Below are 18,395 nucleotides of genomic sequence, written 5' to 3' on the forward strand. Positions count from 1 at the left end.
ACAGCTCACCATGCCGTAAATACAGAAACTGAATGACCAGATAACAAAAATACTGGATTTTCATTGGCTTACATTGTAAGGCCTTTAGGGCTTTTCTAAGCCCTGGTTCACACTTCTGCGGGCTGTGCTGCCTGCGTTTGCTAGGGCATGGCTACCCATTCATTTGCCGTGCCGTGTCCAGAAAAGGTTCATCATTGCCAATAAGGCTCATGGTCACAGGGCCTTTAACTCTGGTTCATGAGGCTCTGTTATTTAGCTGCAGGCTGAGGGCACAGGTGCACCATCTAGCACAATTGCCGGAAGCCTGTCGAACTTGATGGAGCTGACAGATGCTGTGGCTGGACAGTGCATAGACAGTATATGCCCAGGGGTGAATACTCAGAATGCTTGCATTCCGAGCATTCACCCCTGGGTACATACTGCCCTAAACTTAAGTACTGTTAGGTGTACCATCCAGCTGCAGTAGCAGCTGTCTGCCTCTCGTAGAGCTTGACAGGCTGCCGGCAATTGTGCACCTGTGCCCTCTACTTGCAGCTAAACATGGAAACCTCCTAAGGTCTAGTTCTCACTACTCATTGCATCTGAAAAAAAATGTGTTTTAAAGAATATAATTGAGTATATAAATTTAGGAAAACAAATTCCTTAAATAGCACATAGAACCCGTAATGAATAAGGCAAATATAGAAAAAATTTACCAATTGTATTACAGTAAAACCTTGGTTTGCGAGTAAATTGGTTTGAGAGCGTTTTGCAAGGCAAGCAAAATTTTATAAATTTTGACTTGATATACAAGCATCATGTCACAACTGAGTATAAAAGAGACTCCAAGTGCAGCAATATGGTTACATTTAATGGTACAACATATACAGTACCAACATATTGCTACACTTGGAGGCGCCTCTCTTCTATTTTATACTCTACTCTGCTGGATTTTGCTTCTAATCCCCTTGTGGAGGCTTCCATTTGTGGATGGACCTTTTATGGTTATATCAAACAACGTGGTGCCCAAGGACGACGTCATATTGTGACGAAACGTGACGTCCTTGGGCACAGCATTGTTTGATATCCCGGATGGACGGGCGTTCGTTTTAGCCGGCTGGCTAAACCTTCATTACCTTTTAATACATTACCTTTTAATACATTAAATGTTAAGTCTGGTTTTACACTATGGGGAGTGGCTCTCTTTTCAAATTTACAATCACGGTGTTCGAGTGATGATCCTCGGAAAGATATGCCTATCCAATTTAATTAATTTATTTTTATGTAGTGAAAGTTCATCTGATTCTGAGTGCCATCTCTGACATCCTGTGAGGAGAAGGCCCTGGCTGGGTATTAGCCACAAGCGAATCAGCTTGTGTAAGCTGGTAAGCGCAAAATTTATGTGGTGGCGGATACTCGCTTTGTCGGTCAGTGTGATCTGCTACATCACGAGGAGGATATTCATTTACTTTTTTTTTGCACTCCCAGATTTTTATGGTGGATATGATGCCTTATGTCATCCATAAGGAATTTTAGCTCTCTGATTTTTATGGACTGGTATCGTTTACATAGGTGTGCGTAGCCTTTTGCATTCGGGTGTGTACCCCAAAGCTCAAACGCATGTCTGTAAACACACACACATATGTATGTATGTATGTATGTGTACGTATGTATATGTGTTTGTGTGTGTGTGTGTATACAGTACAGACCAAAAGTTTGGACACACCTTCTCATTCTAAGAGTTTTCTTTATTTTCATGACTATGAAAATTGTAGATTCACACTGAAGGCATCAAAACTATGAATTAACACATGTGGAATTATACATAACAAAAAAGTGTGAAACAACTGAAAATATATTTCATATTCTAGGTTCTTCAAAGTAGCCACCTTTTGCAGCAGACACATCTCTAGAACTGTTAAGAGAAGACTGTGTGAATCAGGCCTTCATGGTAGAATATCTGCTAGGAAACCACTGCTAAAGAAAGGCAACAAGCAGAAGAGACTTGTTTGGGCTAAAGAACACAAGGAATAGACATTAGACCAGTGGAAATCTGTGCTTTGGTCTGATGAGTCCAAACTTGAGATCTTTGGTTCCAACCCCCGTGTCTTTGTGCGATGCAGAAAAGGTGAACGGATGGACTCTACATGCCTGGTTCCCACTGTGAAGCATGGAGGAGGAGGTGTGATTGTGTGATGGTGCTTTTCTGGTGACACTGTTGGGGATTTAATCAAAATTGAAGGCATACTGAACCAGCATGGCTACCACAGCATCTTGCAGCGGCATGCTATTCCATCCGGTTTGCATTTAGTTGGACCATCATTTATTTTTCAACAGGACAATGACCCCAAACACACCTCCAGGCTGTGTAAGGGCTATTTGACCAAGAAGGAGAGTGATGGGGTGCTGCGCCAGGTGACTACCTCTTGAAGCTCATCAAGAGAATGCCAAGAGTGTGCAAAGCAGTAATCAAAGCAAAAGGTGGCTACTTTGAAGAACCTAGAATATGAAATATATTTTCAGTTGTTTCACACTTTTTTGTTATGTATAATTCCACATGTGTTAATTCATAGTTGTGAAGCCTTCAGTGTGAATCTACAATTTAGGTGTGTCCAAACTTTTGGTCTGTACTGTGTGTATGTGTATATGTATGTATGTATATGTGTGTGTGTATATATATATATATATATATATATATATATATATATATATATATATATATATATATATATATATATATATAATTGGTATGTATGTAAGTGGACAGCGTCAGTAGGGCAGAGATTGGTGTCGGTCGTTTATTTATTTTTTATTTTTTTATGATTACTTTTTTACATATCATACAATCATATTGGCCCCCCATTGGGGGGCTTTGGTGAAATATCAGTCGTCTAAACAGACCTCTGATGTCTCACTTTGGATACAGAGAAAGGGACTGAGGACAGAGATTCCTCTGTCCCTCTCTCTGCAGCCAGGCACAGTCAAGGGTTATTAGGGTGTGCCCAGGCACACCTAGCACACCCCATGCCCAAGCCTATAATCATATAAGTGGTTCATTATTCTATATTTGCCTTATTCATTACGGGTTCTATGTGCCATTTAAGGAATTTGTTTTCCTAATTTTAGATATTAGAATGAACGCAACTCAATTCTTTAAAACATACTTTGTGTATATCCCACGGCAGAGTTTTCTGCTATTTAGGATTTATCAGCATACAGCGCAGTTTTCTTTCTCTTTTACATTTGAGAAAACAGTACTGTTTACGTTACCTTTTGTGTGATAATTTTGAAGCATCCTATAGCCTCTGTTCTGGGAAAGACAAGCCATTTGTCTCAGCCCATGCTTACCCGTTCAGTGTGCTTAAAGAGGGGGTTCACCCTAAAAAAAAAATTCTAGCATTAAATCAAGCATAGTAGTGCAAGCTACAGTATGCCTTTTAATTTATTTTTTGGCCCCGTACTCACAGTTTAATCCCGTAGTGAAGTTTCAGACTTCATTCGGGGAATGGGCGTTCCTATGCATAGGGAAGATGATTGACGGCCGGCTATGGCGCGTCACGCTTCTCCGGAAATAGCCGAAATAGGACTTGGCTCTTCACGGCGCCTGCGCCTAGTCTGTGCGCAGGCGCCGTATAGCGCCGTGAAGAGCCGAGACCTACTCTGGCTATTTCCGGAGAAGCGTGACGCGCCATAGCCGGCCGTCAATCATCTTCCCTCTCCATAGGAACGCCCATTCCCCGCGGGGAGTCTGAAACTTCACTATGGCATTAAACAGTGAGTACGGCGCCAAAAAAATAAATAAAGGTATACTGTAGCTCGTGCTACTCTGCTTGATTTAATGGTAGATTGTTGTTATTAGGGGGGAACCACCGCTTTAAGTCAATATACAGAACTTTGAGCACACCATCAAACTGATATCAGTCAGCCTGGTGGTTCTCTGTCAATCAATAGTAGCTGCTGGGGGAACCCCAAAGTTACTGTTGGGCAAATATAAATCTGTGGTAGCCTTGTGGCAGAACCCCAGTTGAGAAACCCTGCTATGGGCAGTTGTGCCTAAACATCACTTGATGTTTGAGTGAAGGAAAGAGAAGGGAACTGATCAGATACAGAGATTTTCCATCCTGATGAAAATAGTGCTACTGAGACTAAATTACATTATCTGATTACCAGCAGAGACACGCAAAACATCACTAGTAAAGATCGCTTGGTGTGCTGCCAGCTGCTCTTCCTTTCATGTATTCTCACCTCCATCTGTTACAATAACACTGGAAAGGACACAAGACGTTTATAGACATTCTATTAGCTGATTGTCCAATAACTTCAAGTCCTCTAATTAGGATGATGGACTCGTTTTGTCAGCTAATTTTAGGATTTGCCTCCTCCCTTTTTTAATTTTAATTGCAGGCTTGTTTCCTTTTATGAACTGTGCTAATCATACGTGACTCTGATATTGCTACTCATAGGACAGTTTAAAGTGGAACTCCAGCTGAAAAATTTTTTAGTTTGGATAAAATAGACAAGGGCCTGGTCCTCTGCCAGGTGTTAAAGTGTTTGTTACCCTACAAAAAATTAGGGTTGGGTGTCAACGGGGACAGTTGGGAGCTATGGCTTTTCTACTACTTATAACTGAAAAGCCATATGGTTCCATATCTGCTAGAAGAGTGTTTCTCCTCTGTCTTATTCAGCTGCGTGTTGAGAAGGGGTAGAGCTCTTGGCTCCTTTCACGTTTTCTCCGATTTTCGTGCTGTTGAAAAATAGGATTTTTTTTCCTCTTTAAAGTAAAGCTGTACTTTACTCACACAAGGCAAAGCAACTTGCTATCTTCTTGAAGCACACCCACCATTTCTGTCTCTACCCCACCGCAGTACTCAGCTCCCAGGAGCAGGGGTCAAGTCCTGAGGAAAAAAAGTGTGGGAACTCCCACCCAAGATCCTCTCCCCCACCAAAAAAAAAGATACGCTCATATGCATAATTACTAAACCACATGTTTTTTTTTTTAAGTAATCCTTTGTTACTGGCCGCAAATTATTTCTAAATCCCGCGATAACTCGCGGCAGACCTCCGCAATGTCTCCTGGGAACAATGACAAAAGCTCCCAGGAGACATTGCAGCATCAAGGAAGTGACGGAATACCCGCACACTACCTGATGAATCCATATACAGGAAGCGGCCAGTAACATTACTAAGGTTCGCCTGCCCCTGACAGTGACTTTAGCTGGACATCGCCGCCAGTGGCATCTTAAGAGCATTATAGGCCCCCGGGCAATACAGTGCACTGGGGCCCTGTCTACACAATCGTGCACGAGAATTTACTGACAAAAATCATGAAATTTACTGGCAGAACCACAATTTTTTTACTGGCACTGCAAAAAAAAAGTGCCAAAAATTACAGTTTTACAAATTTCTTCATTGACATGAAGGTTAGGTTACTATAACCCAGCCTGCTCAGAGTTTCCTCTTACATCAGAGTCTGCAGGATTCCCCCTTACAGTGAAAGGGAACTCTTATGTAAAGGGGAACGCTGCAGATCATGATGTAAGGGGGAACTCTGATGTGGAGGGGGACTCTGGTGACCAGAGACCACCTTATATCAGAGTTCACTGCTTTCTCTTTACATCAGAGTTCCCACTTACATCAGGGTCCTTGCACCGTAAGGGGGAATCCTGCAGACTCTGATGTAAAGGGGAACACCAGGAACTCTGATGTGTGGGGCACTCAGCAGAGAAAATACATCAGCAACCACTCGCCCATTAGACTGGCCTGGCGGCGCTATCACTGACCTCCTCACAGGTGCAACATGCATGGCTCAGTCAGATGGCTCCAGCTTGACTGCTCTGGTTTTTTCCTACTGTCTCCTCATGTCTGACTTCTCCCGTGACCCCCATCCCGGCGGCGCTCCCACTCTTGACTCCTCTTCAGACTCTTCCCCAGAGACTGTAGACACGATACAGTTCTACAGTTCTGACCTGCTGCTCTCCACAATTTTTTACTGGGGTCGCTGGGCAGCCGATGGGGGCCCCCCAGGCAAGTGGGGCCCCCGGGCAACTTCCCAGCGTGCCCAATGGAAAAGACAGCCCTGAATTCGCCGCTTAGTGAAGAATTGGCTCGGGCAGCTCGGCTGCTTTAGTCCTGCAATGGGAACCTTTTTAAAAAAGTGCAGGAACTCCATTCCCACGCGTTCCCGCAGGACTTGAGCCCTGCCCAGGAGCAAAGAAAATACTCAATACTTTGCAATATGGCTGTGCATGTGACTCGCTCCCCTTCTTCTTGTGTGACAGTTCTGGTGCTTGTTATTGGCCTACCACTGTTTAAATGGGGGCGAGCAGACCATTCTCGTCCCTGAGAACCCCTTCTAGCTTACAGAGGGGGTTCCTTTCCTCATTCCCAGTGGCTGAAAGATAATTAGGGCAGGGAAAGAAAGGTGAGCATGTGCAGCTTGGAGGGGGATATTAACCAATTGTGACCTGGCTACTATACATCCAACCAGGCAGATGAATTCCTTAAACCCATCAGTTCAGAAATAATAACCGTATTTTCCCTTTTTTCTAGGTTCACAAAGAACCTTTCCCCCGACAAGATCAATCTCAGCACCCTTAAAGGAGAAGGTCAGCTGACCAACCTGGAGCTGGATGAAGATGTGCTGCAGAACATGCTGGACCTCCCCACCTGGCTCGCCATCAACAAAGTCTTCTGCAACAAAGCTTCTATTCGGGTTGGTTCAAATTTAACCTTTTTCTTCCTCCTATGTAGTCCAAAATCTTTATTCTTATGTGTTGCATTGAAGATCAAGGATATCGGCCAGTGCCATGTGGGAATTGTGCAGCTCCTTAATGCACCTACACTGGATTATTTAGATGAGGCTTTCTGCTATACATACCAGTAAATAAGATCTACATTACAGATTTATGGTAGAATTCAGTAATGTTGAAATTTCACAATACAGAATTTAGCTATAAATAAAGGGCCAGATTCATGTACCTGCGCTGCTGCGTAACGTAACTCATTTACGTTACACCGCTGCAACTTTTCAGCGCAAGTGCCTGATTCACCAAGCACTTCCGTGTAAACTTACGGCGGTGTAACGTAAAGCCGTCCGGCGCAAGCCCGCCTAATTCAAATGGGGCGTGTACCATTTAAATTAGGCGCGCTCCCACGCCGAACGTTCTGCGCATGCTCCGTGTGAAAATTTCCCACCGTGCTTTGATCGAAATTACGGCGCCCCGACGCGTTTTTGAACGGCGACGTGCGTAACGTACTTTCGTATTCCCGGATGTCTTACGGAAAAAAAAAAATTTGAAATTCGACGCGGGAACGACGGCCATACTTTAACATGGCTGGTCTAAATCTAAGCCATGAAATGGCAGGCTTAAGATTGCGACGGGAAAAACCGACTAGCGACGACGTAAGAGAATGCGACGAACGCGTGTACCTTCGCGGATCGCCGTAAACAGCTAATTTGCATACCCGGACAAAGTAGGGTTTGGTAGAATACCTGTTAGTATTTTATTTGGCTCTTCCAAAGAGACCCCCCCCCCCCCCCCCTTGGAGTGAAGAAAAAGACCGGAAGGCCACAGTTCCTTCCCCCGCACTTTTACCTTTTTCAGATAAGGACTTTGATAGATGCACACAGAACAGATAAGCTTTTTAGAAGAGATAAGCTGTGCTACTGCAGTAAAGCTGCAATGGATATCTAGGTTTTGACTCTGGCGGCTGGCAGGAATGCCTGCAATACAAAAATAACTGAACATAATTATAAAAACCCTATATACCAGTGGTCATCAACTCCTGTCCTCAGGGCCCACTAACAGGCCAGGTTTGCAAGATAACTGAAATACATCACAGCTGATATCATTTGCTGCTCAGTGATTGCAGCATTCTAGTCTGCATCTCCCCAAGGTAATACATAAAACCTGGCCTGTTAGTGGGCCCTGGGGACAGGGTTGATGACCACTGCTATATACGTCCTTCAGCCTAGGTTCACACTGCTGCGAATTCAAAATCGCGGTAAAATGTGCGATTTTACCGCGATTTCGCGGCTGCGATTTTGCAGCGATTTTGCCGCGATTTTGGCCGCAATTTAATGTAAATTGCGGCCCTAAATCGCAAAAAGTAGTACAGGAACTACTTTTTGAAATCGCAGATGCGGCGTCGCACTGATTAGGACAGTGCCATTGCCGACAATTGCCGCCGATTTCAGATGCGATTTGACATGTCAAATCGCATCTCAAATCGTTCCAAATCGTACCCAGTGTGAACCAGGGCTCAGTTGTGGTTTTAGTTATTTGCCCGTAGTTCAGATTTAAGACCCGGTTCACACTTGAATCGTACAGGTCTGCATTCCTGTGCCATCTTTGTGCTAATCAGTGCAGAGCAGTTTTCAGCCTATTCATTTGAACGAGTTAAAATCGCACTGGATCGCAGAAAATGTAGTGCATGCACTATTTTTCAGAAATGCATAACACCAAATCTCATAGTATCGGGTGCAGGCAAACGCTACATTTGCGATCTGTGTTATGGGTGTCGTTAGGAATATATGGACACCTGCATCTTATCGCACACCTTGTGCACTTGGAATGTGGGTTTCTCACACTGCATTCTGGTGTGAACAAGCCCTAAAGCCTATCTAAAACTAAAACACCTAAAAAAAAAAAAATCTTTAATATAGTAGGAATTGGTTTAACCACATCCGGACTGCCACTCCACTTCTACTGAGGCATGGTGGCCCCGCTGCGCCTGATCACGTATATGTACAGGATCCGGCATATCGGGGTAGGGGTGCACACACGCCTACTGCCCTGGCTGTGCTGTCATTCGCTACAGTACAAGTGGGTTAGCAGTCGTGGCCAATGATTTATGGGCCGGACCTGCTGATTGGCTTAGCGAATAACAAGACAGAGCCCTGTGTTTACTAACAACACAGGGCTCTGTACCGAGCAGAGATATGGCTGTTTTTTTATTTTCTCCCTGGAAAGCAGGGACATTTTGCACACATTACACAGATTACCCATTGTTAAGCACACAGTTTAACCAATGATTGCTCCTAGATGTTAACGTCAGTACAGTGACAGTGTATAGTATTATCACTGATCACTGTAATATTGTCACTGGAGATGTCGGTTTCAGTCAGTCAGTTGCCACTCAGTGGCAGTTAGCGTCAGGTTGCCCGCAGCACTATCACGGTCTCACTATAAGTCGTTGATCACCTCCATTAGTAGTATTGTAAAAAAAAAAAAAAAAATCAGTATGTGTGATATATATATATATATATATATATATATGTGTGTGTGTGTGTGTGTGTGTGTGTGTGTGTGTGTGTGTGTGTGTATATATATATATTAAATAGAATTTTGTAGATGCTATAACATTCATGCAAACCAAAGACATGTAGCAGAACACATTTTGGCCTAAATTTATGAAGAAATTAGATTTTATTGGATATGTTTTATCCTAGAAAATATCATTTTTAAATGTTCGGTCTTTTTTTGTTTTTATATATATAAAAAAAAAAACCCCAGTTGTGATCACCACCAAAAGAAGGCTCTATTTGTGTGAAAACAAATACATGCATTTAATTTGCATACAGTGTTGCATGATGAAGCAATTTTCAAGTTAGAGTAGCACAGCACAATAGCAAAAAATGCCTTGTCCATGAAGGGGGTAAAACCTTCTGGAGCTGAGGTAAATGTATCTCCTGATTTTTTTTTTTTTTTGTTTTATTATTTTTTTTTGGAGAGTTGCAAAATCCAAAACAGTGGAAACATGACTAACCCCCCCCCCCCATCCACAGCAATCAGATAGTTTTAAACTGAAGAGGTGCCCCATTAGTGGACTTCTTTATATCTTTATTTTTTTATTTTGGCTCATCACTTTCTGTTTTGGTGATGGCGGGACAAAAAGAGAGGATGGGCCTCTTAGTTGGGATACACAGCAAAAAAAAATGAAACAAATGAAAAAAAAACATCAAAACAACGTAAATTATTTTTTTGCCTTTAGCTATACATTGAGACTATAGATGCATCACATCTGAATCACAGGCAGTTCACAATGCTCTCTGTTAACCGCTGTGGGTGTCAATATAAAGTTATTATCGCCCCTAAATCGGTTTGCAGAAAGCAGTGTGAACTGTGGAATCGGCTTGCGTGGGTCTGACCACCCATGCGATCCGATTCCAGTGCAGACCAAAAAAAAGGGTCCTGCACCATTTTGGTGCGAATGCATTGTGATTTCAGCCGTTAAAACTGGCTGAATTCACACCATACAGATATCACATGTGATGTGCACAGCAATGGGGTGTGAATTACATGCGATATCTGATTTTGCATTAGTGTAAACCCAGCCTAATAGGTTTAGTTATAAAACATGAAATGGACGAATGTCACAAGCATTCGTCCATGCTACACAAATTTTCATTGATTTTTGGTATATTTTTATATACTGCTTTTTAGCCACTACGTGGACCTAACAACCATAGGGAGCATTAGATAAAATATGGAGAAAATGTTTGCAGCCAAAACAAATGCTTGTGACATTTGTCCAACAAAAGTTTTATAAATAGACCCCTTAGTGCCCGTTCACACTACCGCGACTTGGAATCCGACTTGTCGCCCCCAAGTCGCACGACATGAGAAATTACATGGAAGTGAATGAGAGCCGTCTTAATGCACACAACTGAAGTCGCTCCGACTTCAGAAAAGGTTCCTGTACTACTTCAAGGCGACTTCTAGGCAACTTCTACCCATAGATTTCAATGGAAGTTGCCTCCAAAGTCGGATCACTGTCTAAACTGAAGCAACTTTACAGGAAGAGAAAATAGTTTTCTCAGGCAAACCCCTCCCTTCCACAGAGCTGATTATTCTGTGATTGGCCACAGCCAAAGTCGCCTGTCCTGGAGGCAACTTGAAGTCGCGTTGTAAGTCGCGCTGAAGTCATCTTGAAAAGTTGCGCTGGAAGTCGTGTTGTCCCTGTGTGAACCGGCACTAAGTATTCATATGGCTAAATGATTTAAATATATTGTTCCAAATAAAATAAAGAAATACATATGTGTGTGTATATGTATATATATGTGTGTGTGTGTGTGTGTGTGTGTGTGTATGTGTGTGTGTGTATATGTATGTGTTTGTGTGTGTGTGTGTATGTGTGTGTGTATATATATATATATATATATATATATAACCATGTTTATTGGGGTATAGCGCGCTCCCGCGTATAGCGCGCACCCCTAAAGATGCCGTGAAATTCCTGTAAAAAAAAAATGTTATAAGATTTTATTACTTACAGTTTTGGTGTCTTGCCCGGCGTCCGTCTGCGGCCTCGGTGGTGTCCTCCTGGCTTCTCCAGCGCGCCTCAAGCCGAGTCCCCGCTTCCCGCGCTCAGTTCGAACGCATCCGCCAACATATACCGAGTGCAGTACACTCGGTTACATTCGGCAAGGCTCGGCTTCGCTCGTGCTCACGCTCTGTGACGTTTATGCGTGAGCACGAGCGAAGTGGAGCCTAGCCGAATGTACCCGAGTGTACTGCACTCGGTATATGTCGGCGGCTCCATTCAAACTGAGCGCGGGAAGCGGCTATCTCCGTATATCGCGCACCCACGATTTCCCCCTTATTTTAAGGGGAAAAAAGTGCGCGATATACGCTGATAAATATGATATATATATATATATAATCTTTTTATTTTCCTTTTATACAGTATGTTAGTAGTTTTTTTTATATGATTTATTAATGCTCTTTAATGTTTTGCAGATACCATGGACTAAGCTGAAGACTCATCCAATAAGTCTGGTTAGTTTTGCTTTTCAATATGATGTCCTTCTTGTACTTATGGTGTTACACCTATTTCAATCCGATTTTTTTTTTTTTTTTTTTTTTTTTTTTTAATACATGCAAAACGTAAAAAAAATATTAAATAAAGATTTTAATTATGTTGGCAGTTTTCCATTGCCTTCAGATTCTTTGGATGTTATGGACATTATGAAAGGTTGTAGTCAAAACTAAACAATTAGATTGTGCAGATATTGTATGAAAGAATTTAACTGGAAATGAAATTAATCAGAACTTAAGTGCAATAAAGAGGGGGGAGCTGTAAATGCCACATTAACAGGAAATCCTATTATGAGAATACGTCTAAAAACACAATAAAGTAAATCTATGTTCAAATCTAAAAATGCAGAACTGATGTGTGTTAGGTCAGCATTAGTTAAAGGGTTAGTAAAGGAAAAAATGTCATACTTACCTCCACTGTGCAGTTAGTTTTGCACAGAGTGGCCCCAATCCACGTCTTCTGGGGTCCCTCGGCCGCTGTCTCTGGTCCTCCCCGCAAGTACTGACCACAGTCATGAGAGAGCTCGCATGGTGGTGAGTAATTGCGGGCACGCTCCCGTGAAACAGCGAGCGGCCATAGCCGCTCACTGTATCATTCGGCCCCGCCCCTCGGCGCGCCGCGTCACTGATGTGATTGACAGCAGCGCCAGCCAGTGGCTGCGCTGCTCTCAATCCATCTGCTCTAGCCAATCAGCGGCCAGGCTGAGTGGCGAAGAAGATCTCTGAACCGAGCGTGGGACTTTCGAGGGGTCAGGTAAGTATAAGGGGGGCTCGGGGGGGGGGGGGGGGCGTCAGCATCAGATGTTTTTTCACCTTAATGCATAGATTGCATTAAGGTGAATTATTTTTTTTACTTTACAACTCCTTTAAAGGGGTTGTAAAGGTAAAACATTTTCCCCCTAAATAGCTTCCTTTACCTTAGTGCAGTCCTCCTTCATTTACCTCATCCTTCGATTTTGCTTTTAAATGTCCTTATTTCTTCTGAGAAATCCTCACTTCCTGTTCTTCTGTCTGTAACTCCACACAGTAATGCGACACTTTCTCCCTGGTGTGGCGTGTCATGCTCGCCCCCTCCCTTGGACTACAGGAGTGTCAGAATGCCCACTAACACACAGCTCCCTTTATCTGCAATGTAGAGAGTGTCCTGACTCTCCTGTAGTCCAAGGGAGGGGGCAAGCACGACACTCCACACCAGGGAAAAAGCCTTGCATTACTGTGTGTAGTTACAGACAGAAGAACAGGAAGTGAGGATTTATCAGAAGAAATAAGGACATTTAAAAAGCAAAATGGAAGGATGAGGTAAGTGAAGGAGGACTGCACTAAGGTAAAGGAAGCTATTTAGGGAAAAAAAAATTGTACCATTACAACCCCTTTTAGCATTCATACTGTGCTGCCATTGTCCTTAGGAAACCATATTTAGGCGGTTTTATTTATGATTCAAGACAATTCTATTGAAACAACCAATAAGAATGTTGCTTGTGATAAAATGGTACTCTAGGGGTTAATGTACTCCTCTAGTCCATCAGATCTTTCTTTTTCTGCGCAGTTTGCTGTTACAATAGACAAACCTTGGGTTAGCTACATGTGAGGGATGGAATTCAGGGAATCCTGCTCTCCAGGTGACATCTCATAACTCTTGGAGTGATGAGGTGCCTGCAGAACAGGTGGGGCATGGATGACAATTTAAACTTGCCAGAGGTTCTAACCGTTCCCCACTCTATCAAAAGCTTAACCACTTCAGCCCCGGACCATTTGGCTGGCCAAAGACCTGGCCACTTTTAGCGATTCGGCACTGCGTCGCTTTAACTGACAATTGCGCTGCCGTGCGTCGTGGCTCCCAAACAAAATTGAAATCCTTTTTCCCCACAAATAGAGCTTTCTTTTGGTGGTATTTGATCACCTCCTGCGGTTTTTATTTTTTTGCGCAATAAACAAAAATAGAGCGACAATTTTGAAAAAAAAAAAGCAATATTTTTAACTTTTTGCTATAATAAATATCGCCCAAAAATATATAAAAAAACTAATTTTTTCCTCTGTTTAGGCCGATGTGAATTCTTCTTCATATTTTTGGTAAGAAAATCGCAGTAAGCGTTTGGTTTGTGCAAAAATTATAACATCTACAAAATAGGGGGGTAGTTTTATGGCATTTTTATTAATATATTTTTTTTATTAGTAATGGCGGCGATCTGCGATTTTTTTATCGTGACTGCGACATTATGGCGGACATATTGGACAATTTTGATGCTATTTTGGGGCCATTCACACTTGTACAGCGTTCAGTGCTATAAAAATGCACTGATTGCTATATAAATGTGGCAGTGAAGGGGTTAAACACTAAGGGGCTGGGAAGGGGTTAAGTGTGTCCTAGGGAGTGATTCTAACTGTTAGAGAGCATGGCTACGAGTGACACGTCACTGATCGCTGCTCCCGATGAGAGGGAGCATAGATCAGTGTCAGTGTCACTAAGCAGAACGGGTAGAGGCGTTGTTTACACTGGCCTCTCCCCGTTCTGCAGCTCTATGACCCAATCCCGGGACACCAGTGGACATCGAGTCCATGGGTCTGGTCATGGAGCTTGTGGCAGGGGCTTGTAAATATACGTCACTTTGCCGAGCCGTACCATTCTGCCGACGTATATGTGTGTGAGCCAGTCTTTAACTGGTTAAACAAAAATGGCTCGTTTACACAGACATACATTCGTGCAAAGGGCCATGTTAGCCCACATGGCAGACGGTCCCATTCATGTCTAATAGAGTGCAACAGCTGCTTGACCACAGCCACTGTTCCCAATCTGACACTTGGGTGGGTCGGTGTGTGTCCCCAAATTCACCTGAGCCCTGTAATTCTCACAGCGGAGACGCGCTCTTCCTCTCTGCCTGTGGTTCTCGGCTCTTTATTGGATAGATTTATAGCAGCACAGCCATTGGCCCCGCTGCTGTCAATCAAATCCAATGACGCAGGTGCTGGGGGGCGGGGCAGAGTCCTGCATTCTGCATCTATGGATGCAAATGCTGGACTTGGGATTGTGCCCGCAAGGTAACCCCTGGGAGAGCACATCGATGCGATGCAGGAAGGAGCTGATGGCGCTGCCGAAGGGACCCCAGAAAAGGAGGATCTGTGCAAAACTAACTGCACAGTGGAGGTAAGTATGATATGTTCGTTATTTAAAAAAATAAATAAATTTGGATCACTTTTATTCCTATTACAAGGAATGTAAACATCCCTTGTAAAATGTCCACTTGCCGTTAGGCAGAAAGTTATCCTAAGTTAGGCCCCTTTTACACTGGGGCGGGAGCCGCGGTGGCGGTATAGCGCCGCTAAAAATAGCGGCGCTATACCGTCGGATTTGCCGTGGGATTCGGCCGCTAACGGTGCGGCATTAACCCCCGCTAGCGGCCGATAAAGGGTTCATTCCGCCCGCAATGCGCCTCTGCAGAGACGCATTGCGTGCCGTATTGCCGCGGTTTCCCATTGGTTTAAATGGGAAGGAGCGGTATACATACCGCTCCTCTCACTGCTCCCAAAGATGCTGCTGACAGGAGATTTTTTCTCTCCTGCCAGCGCATCGCCTCAGTGTGAAAGCCCTCCGGCTTTCACATTGAGGTTGCTGGGCAGGAGTGTTTCAGGCGGTATAGCAGTGCTATTTTTAGCGATGTACCGCCTGAAAAACTTCTCAGTGTGAAGGGGGTCTTATGGCCATCATTCCCTCACTCGGCTCCAGGCCTCTCAGGGGAAGGTTTGGATTGGCTCTGGTAATAGGCGGAGACGACCTCAGCGCGGCAGGAGGCACCACTCCCGCCCATGATAAAAGTGATCTTGTGGTGAATCCGCCGCAGAGATCACTGTTATCTTAACCACTTAAGGACCGCCGCACGACTATATACATCCTTAGTTTGAAAAGGGATAACTCGGTAATGGCAGCAGCTGCTGCCACAACCGAGGTATCCATCTCTTCAGGCGGCGGTCCTGTAAGGCCGAGTACTCACGGCAGGACATGTCCGATGAAAACGGTCTGCAGACCGTTTCCATCGGACATGTCTGGCCGGGGACTGCCCGGGGACTTCTGTTCGATGGCTATACACACCATCGAACAGAAGACCGCGCGTAAACAATACGCGGGGCGTGTCCGCGGTGTCGACGCGTCGATGACGCGGTGTCGCCGCGACAATGACGCGCCGGCGTGGGCGGCCTGCCTTGAAAATGCTTCCACGCATGCGTCGAAGTCATTCGACGCATGCGAGGGATGGCGGGCGGCAGGACATGTACGGTAGGTCTGTACAGACGACCGTACATGTCCGGGCGGACAGGTTTCCAGCGGACTGTTTTAAAGCAAGTCCGGGAAACAGTTGTCTGCTCAGAAACGGTCTGTCAGACAATTGTTTGCTGGAATCCTGTCCGCGCGGCTGTACACACGAGGGAACATGTCTGCTGAAATTGGTCTGCGGACCAGTTTCAGCAGACATGTTTGGTCGTGAGTACGGGGCCTAAGCGATAATGGTAGTCTCTGCATCAGATTCCCCCTCCCGCCGCTTTTCTGCGCCCTCCGCCGCTAACCGGAGCCGTCGGCAGCAGCGGAGGCAATGGGGTCCTTTCTCGTTTAAAAATAAATAAAATCTAGTAAAATGAATAATAATAAAAAAACAAATAGATTTTAAAGCGCCCCGTTCTGTCTCGCACGCAGAAGTGAACGCATACGTGAGTAGCGCCTGCATATGAAAACGGTGTTAAAATCACACATGTGAGGTATCGCCGCGATCGTTGGAGTTCTCTTGGTGTCAGGAAAAATTGTCAGACGTGACTCAAGCTGATAGCAGAGAAAAGAAGCATCAGACAGTTGATTTACTAAACTTGGAGCGTGCAAAATTTGATGCAACTCTTCATAGAAACCAATCAGCTTCCAGGTTTTATTGTCAAACCTTGATTGAACAAGCAGAAGTTAGAAGCTGATTGGCTACCATGCACAGCTGTACCAGATTCTGAGTGTTTTAGTAAATCTCCCCCTTAGTACACACTATAGAGGGATATGCTTTGTTCATGTTTCAAGTCTGATGTTTACAACCACTTTAAGTATGACTGTGTGATCGAGGCCTAAGCTGTATATTTATCAAAGTTCAGAATGTTTGTGTGTAATATTTTATAGTTATTGATACTAAATTTGAACGTATGTATTTTAGTCCTTGGACAAAGTCATCATGGAAATGAGCACATGTGAGGAGCCGCGCACGTGTAATGGACCCTCGCCATTGGTTACTGCTTCAGGGCAAAGGTGAGTGCCACTTGATGTAGACAAGGCATAGGATAATGTGGTCAGCCCTCTCGGCACTGGAGTTCAACTCCCATCATTTGTTGTCATTTTGTTCTCCCGCATGTTCATGTGGGCTTTTTCCCACTATCCAGAAACATGATGGCAAAATTTGTCTTTTAGCCATCCAAAATTAGGTCTGTTATTTTAGGTGGGTCTTAAAGCTGAACATCAGGCAAACAGTGAAATATATACTATATTGTCTAAAGTATTGGGACGCCTGAAACTTTAATGGCATCCCAGTCTTAGTCCGTAGGGTTCAATATTGAGTTGGCCCACCCTTTGCAGCTATAACAGCTTCAACTCTTCTGGGAAGGCTGTCCGCAAGGTTTAGGAGTGTGTCTATGGGAATGTTTGACCATTCTTCCAGAAGCGCATTTGTGGGGTCAGGCACTGATGTTGGACGAGAAGGCCTGGTTCACAGTCCCTGCTCTAATTCATCCCAAAGGTGTTCTATCAGGTTGAGGCCAGGACTCTGTACAGGCCAGTCAAGTTCCTCCACTCCAAATTCACTTTATGGAAGAGTGGCAAGAAGAAAGCCATTGTTGCAAGAAAGCCATAAGAAGTCCTGTTTGCAGTTTACGAGAAGCCATGTTGAGGACACAGCAAACATGTGGAAGAAGCTGCTCTGGTCAGATGAGACCAAAATTTAACTTTTTGGCCTAAAAGCAAAATGTTATGTGTGGCGAAAAACTAACACTGCACATCACCCTGAACACACCATCCTCACCCTGAAACATGGTGGTGGCAGCATAATCTTGTGAGGATGCTTTTTTCAGCAGGGACAGGGAAGCTGGTCAGATTTGATGGGAAGATGAATGGAACCAAATACAGGGCAATCTTAGAAGAAAACCTGTTGGGTCTGCAAAAGACTTGAGACTGGGGTGGAGGTTCACCTTCCAGCACGACAACAACCATAAAAATATAGCCAGAGCTACAATGGAATGGTTGGATCAAGGCATATTCATGTGTTAGAATGGCCCAGTCAAAGTCCAGACCTAAATCCAATTGAGAATCTGTGGCAAGACTTGAAAATTGCTGTTCACAGACGCTCTCCATCCAATCTGACAGAGCTTGAGCTATTTTGCGAAGAATGGGCAAAAATTTCTCTCTCCAGAGGGCAAAGCTGGTAGAGACATCCCCAAAAAAGACTTGCAGCTGTAATTACAGCGAAAGGGGGTTCTACAAAGTATTGACTCAGGGGGGCTGAATACAAATGCATGCCACACTTTTTTGATCTTTATTTTGTAAAAAATGTTTAAAACCATTTATAATTTTCCTTCCACTTCACAATT

The 18,395-nt window shown here is 44.1% G+C and overlaps 1 protein-coding gene across 1 annotated transcript in view; it reads left to right on the forward strand.

The window, feature by feature from the left end:
* The window catches only part of UHRF1BP1L (UHRF1 binding protein 1 like), a 147,891-nt gene that overhangs the window by 42,313 nt on the left and 87,183 nt on the right, over positions 1-18,395 (forward strand). Inside the window, exons 2-4 of the mRNA XM_040345219.1 lie at positions 6,529-6,691; positions 11,721-11,759; positions 16,973-17,064. Coding sequence (XP_040201153.1) covers positions 6,529-6,691; positions 11,721-11,759; positions 16,973-17,064 — 294 coding nt within the window. The remainder of the gene's footprint in view (positions 1-6,528; positions 6,692-11,720; positions 11,760-16,972; positions 17,065-18,395) is intronic.

Source organism: Rana temporaria, chromosome 3 (genome assembly GCF_905171775.1).
Source record: "Rana temporaria chromosome 3, aRanTem1.1, whole genome shotgun sequence".
NCBI lineage: Eukaryota > Metazoa > Chordata > Amphibia > Anura > Ranidae > Rana > Rana temporaria.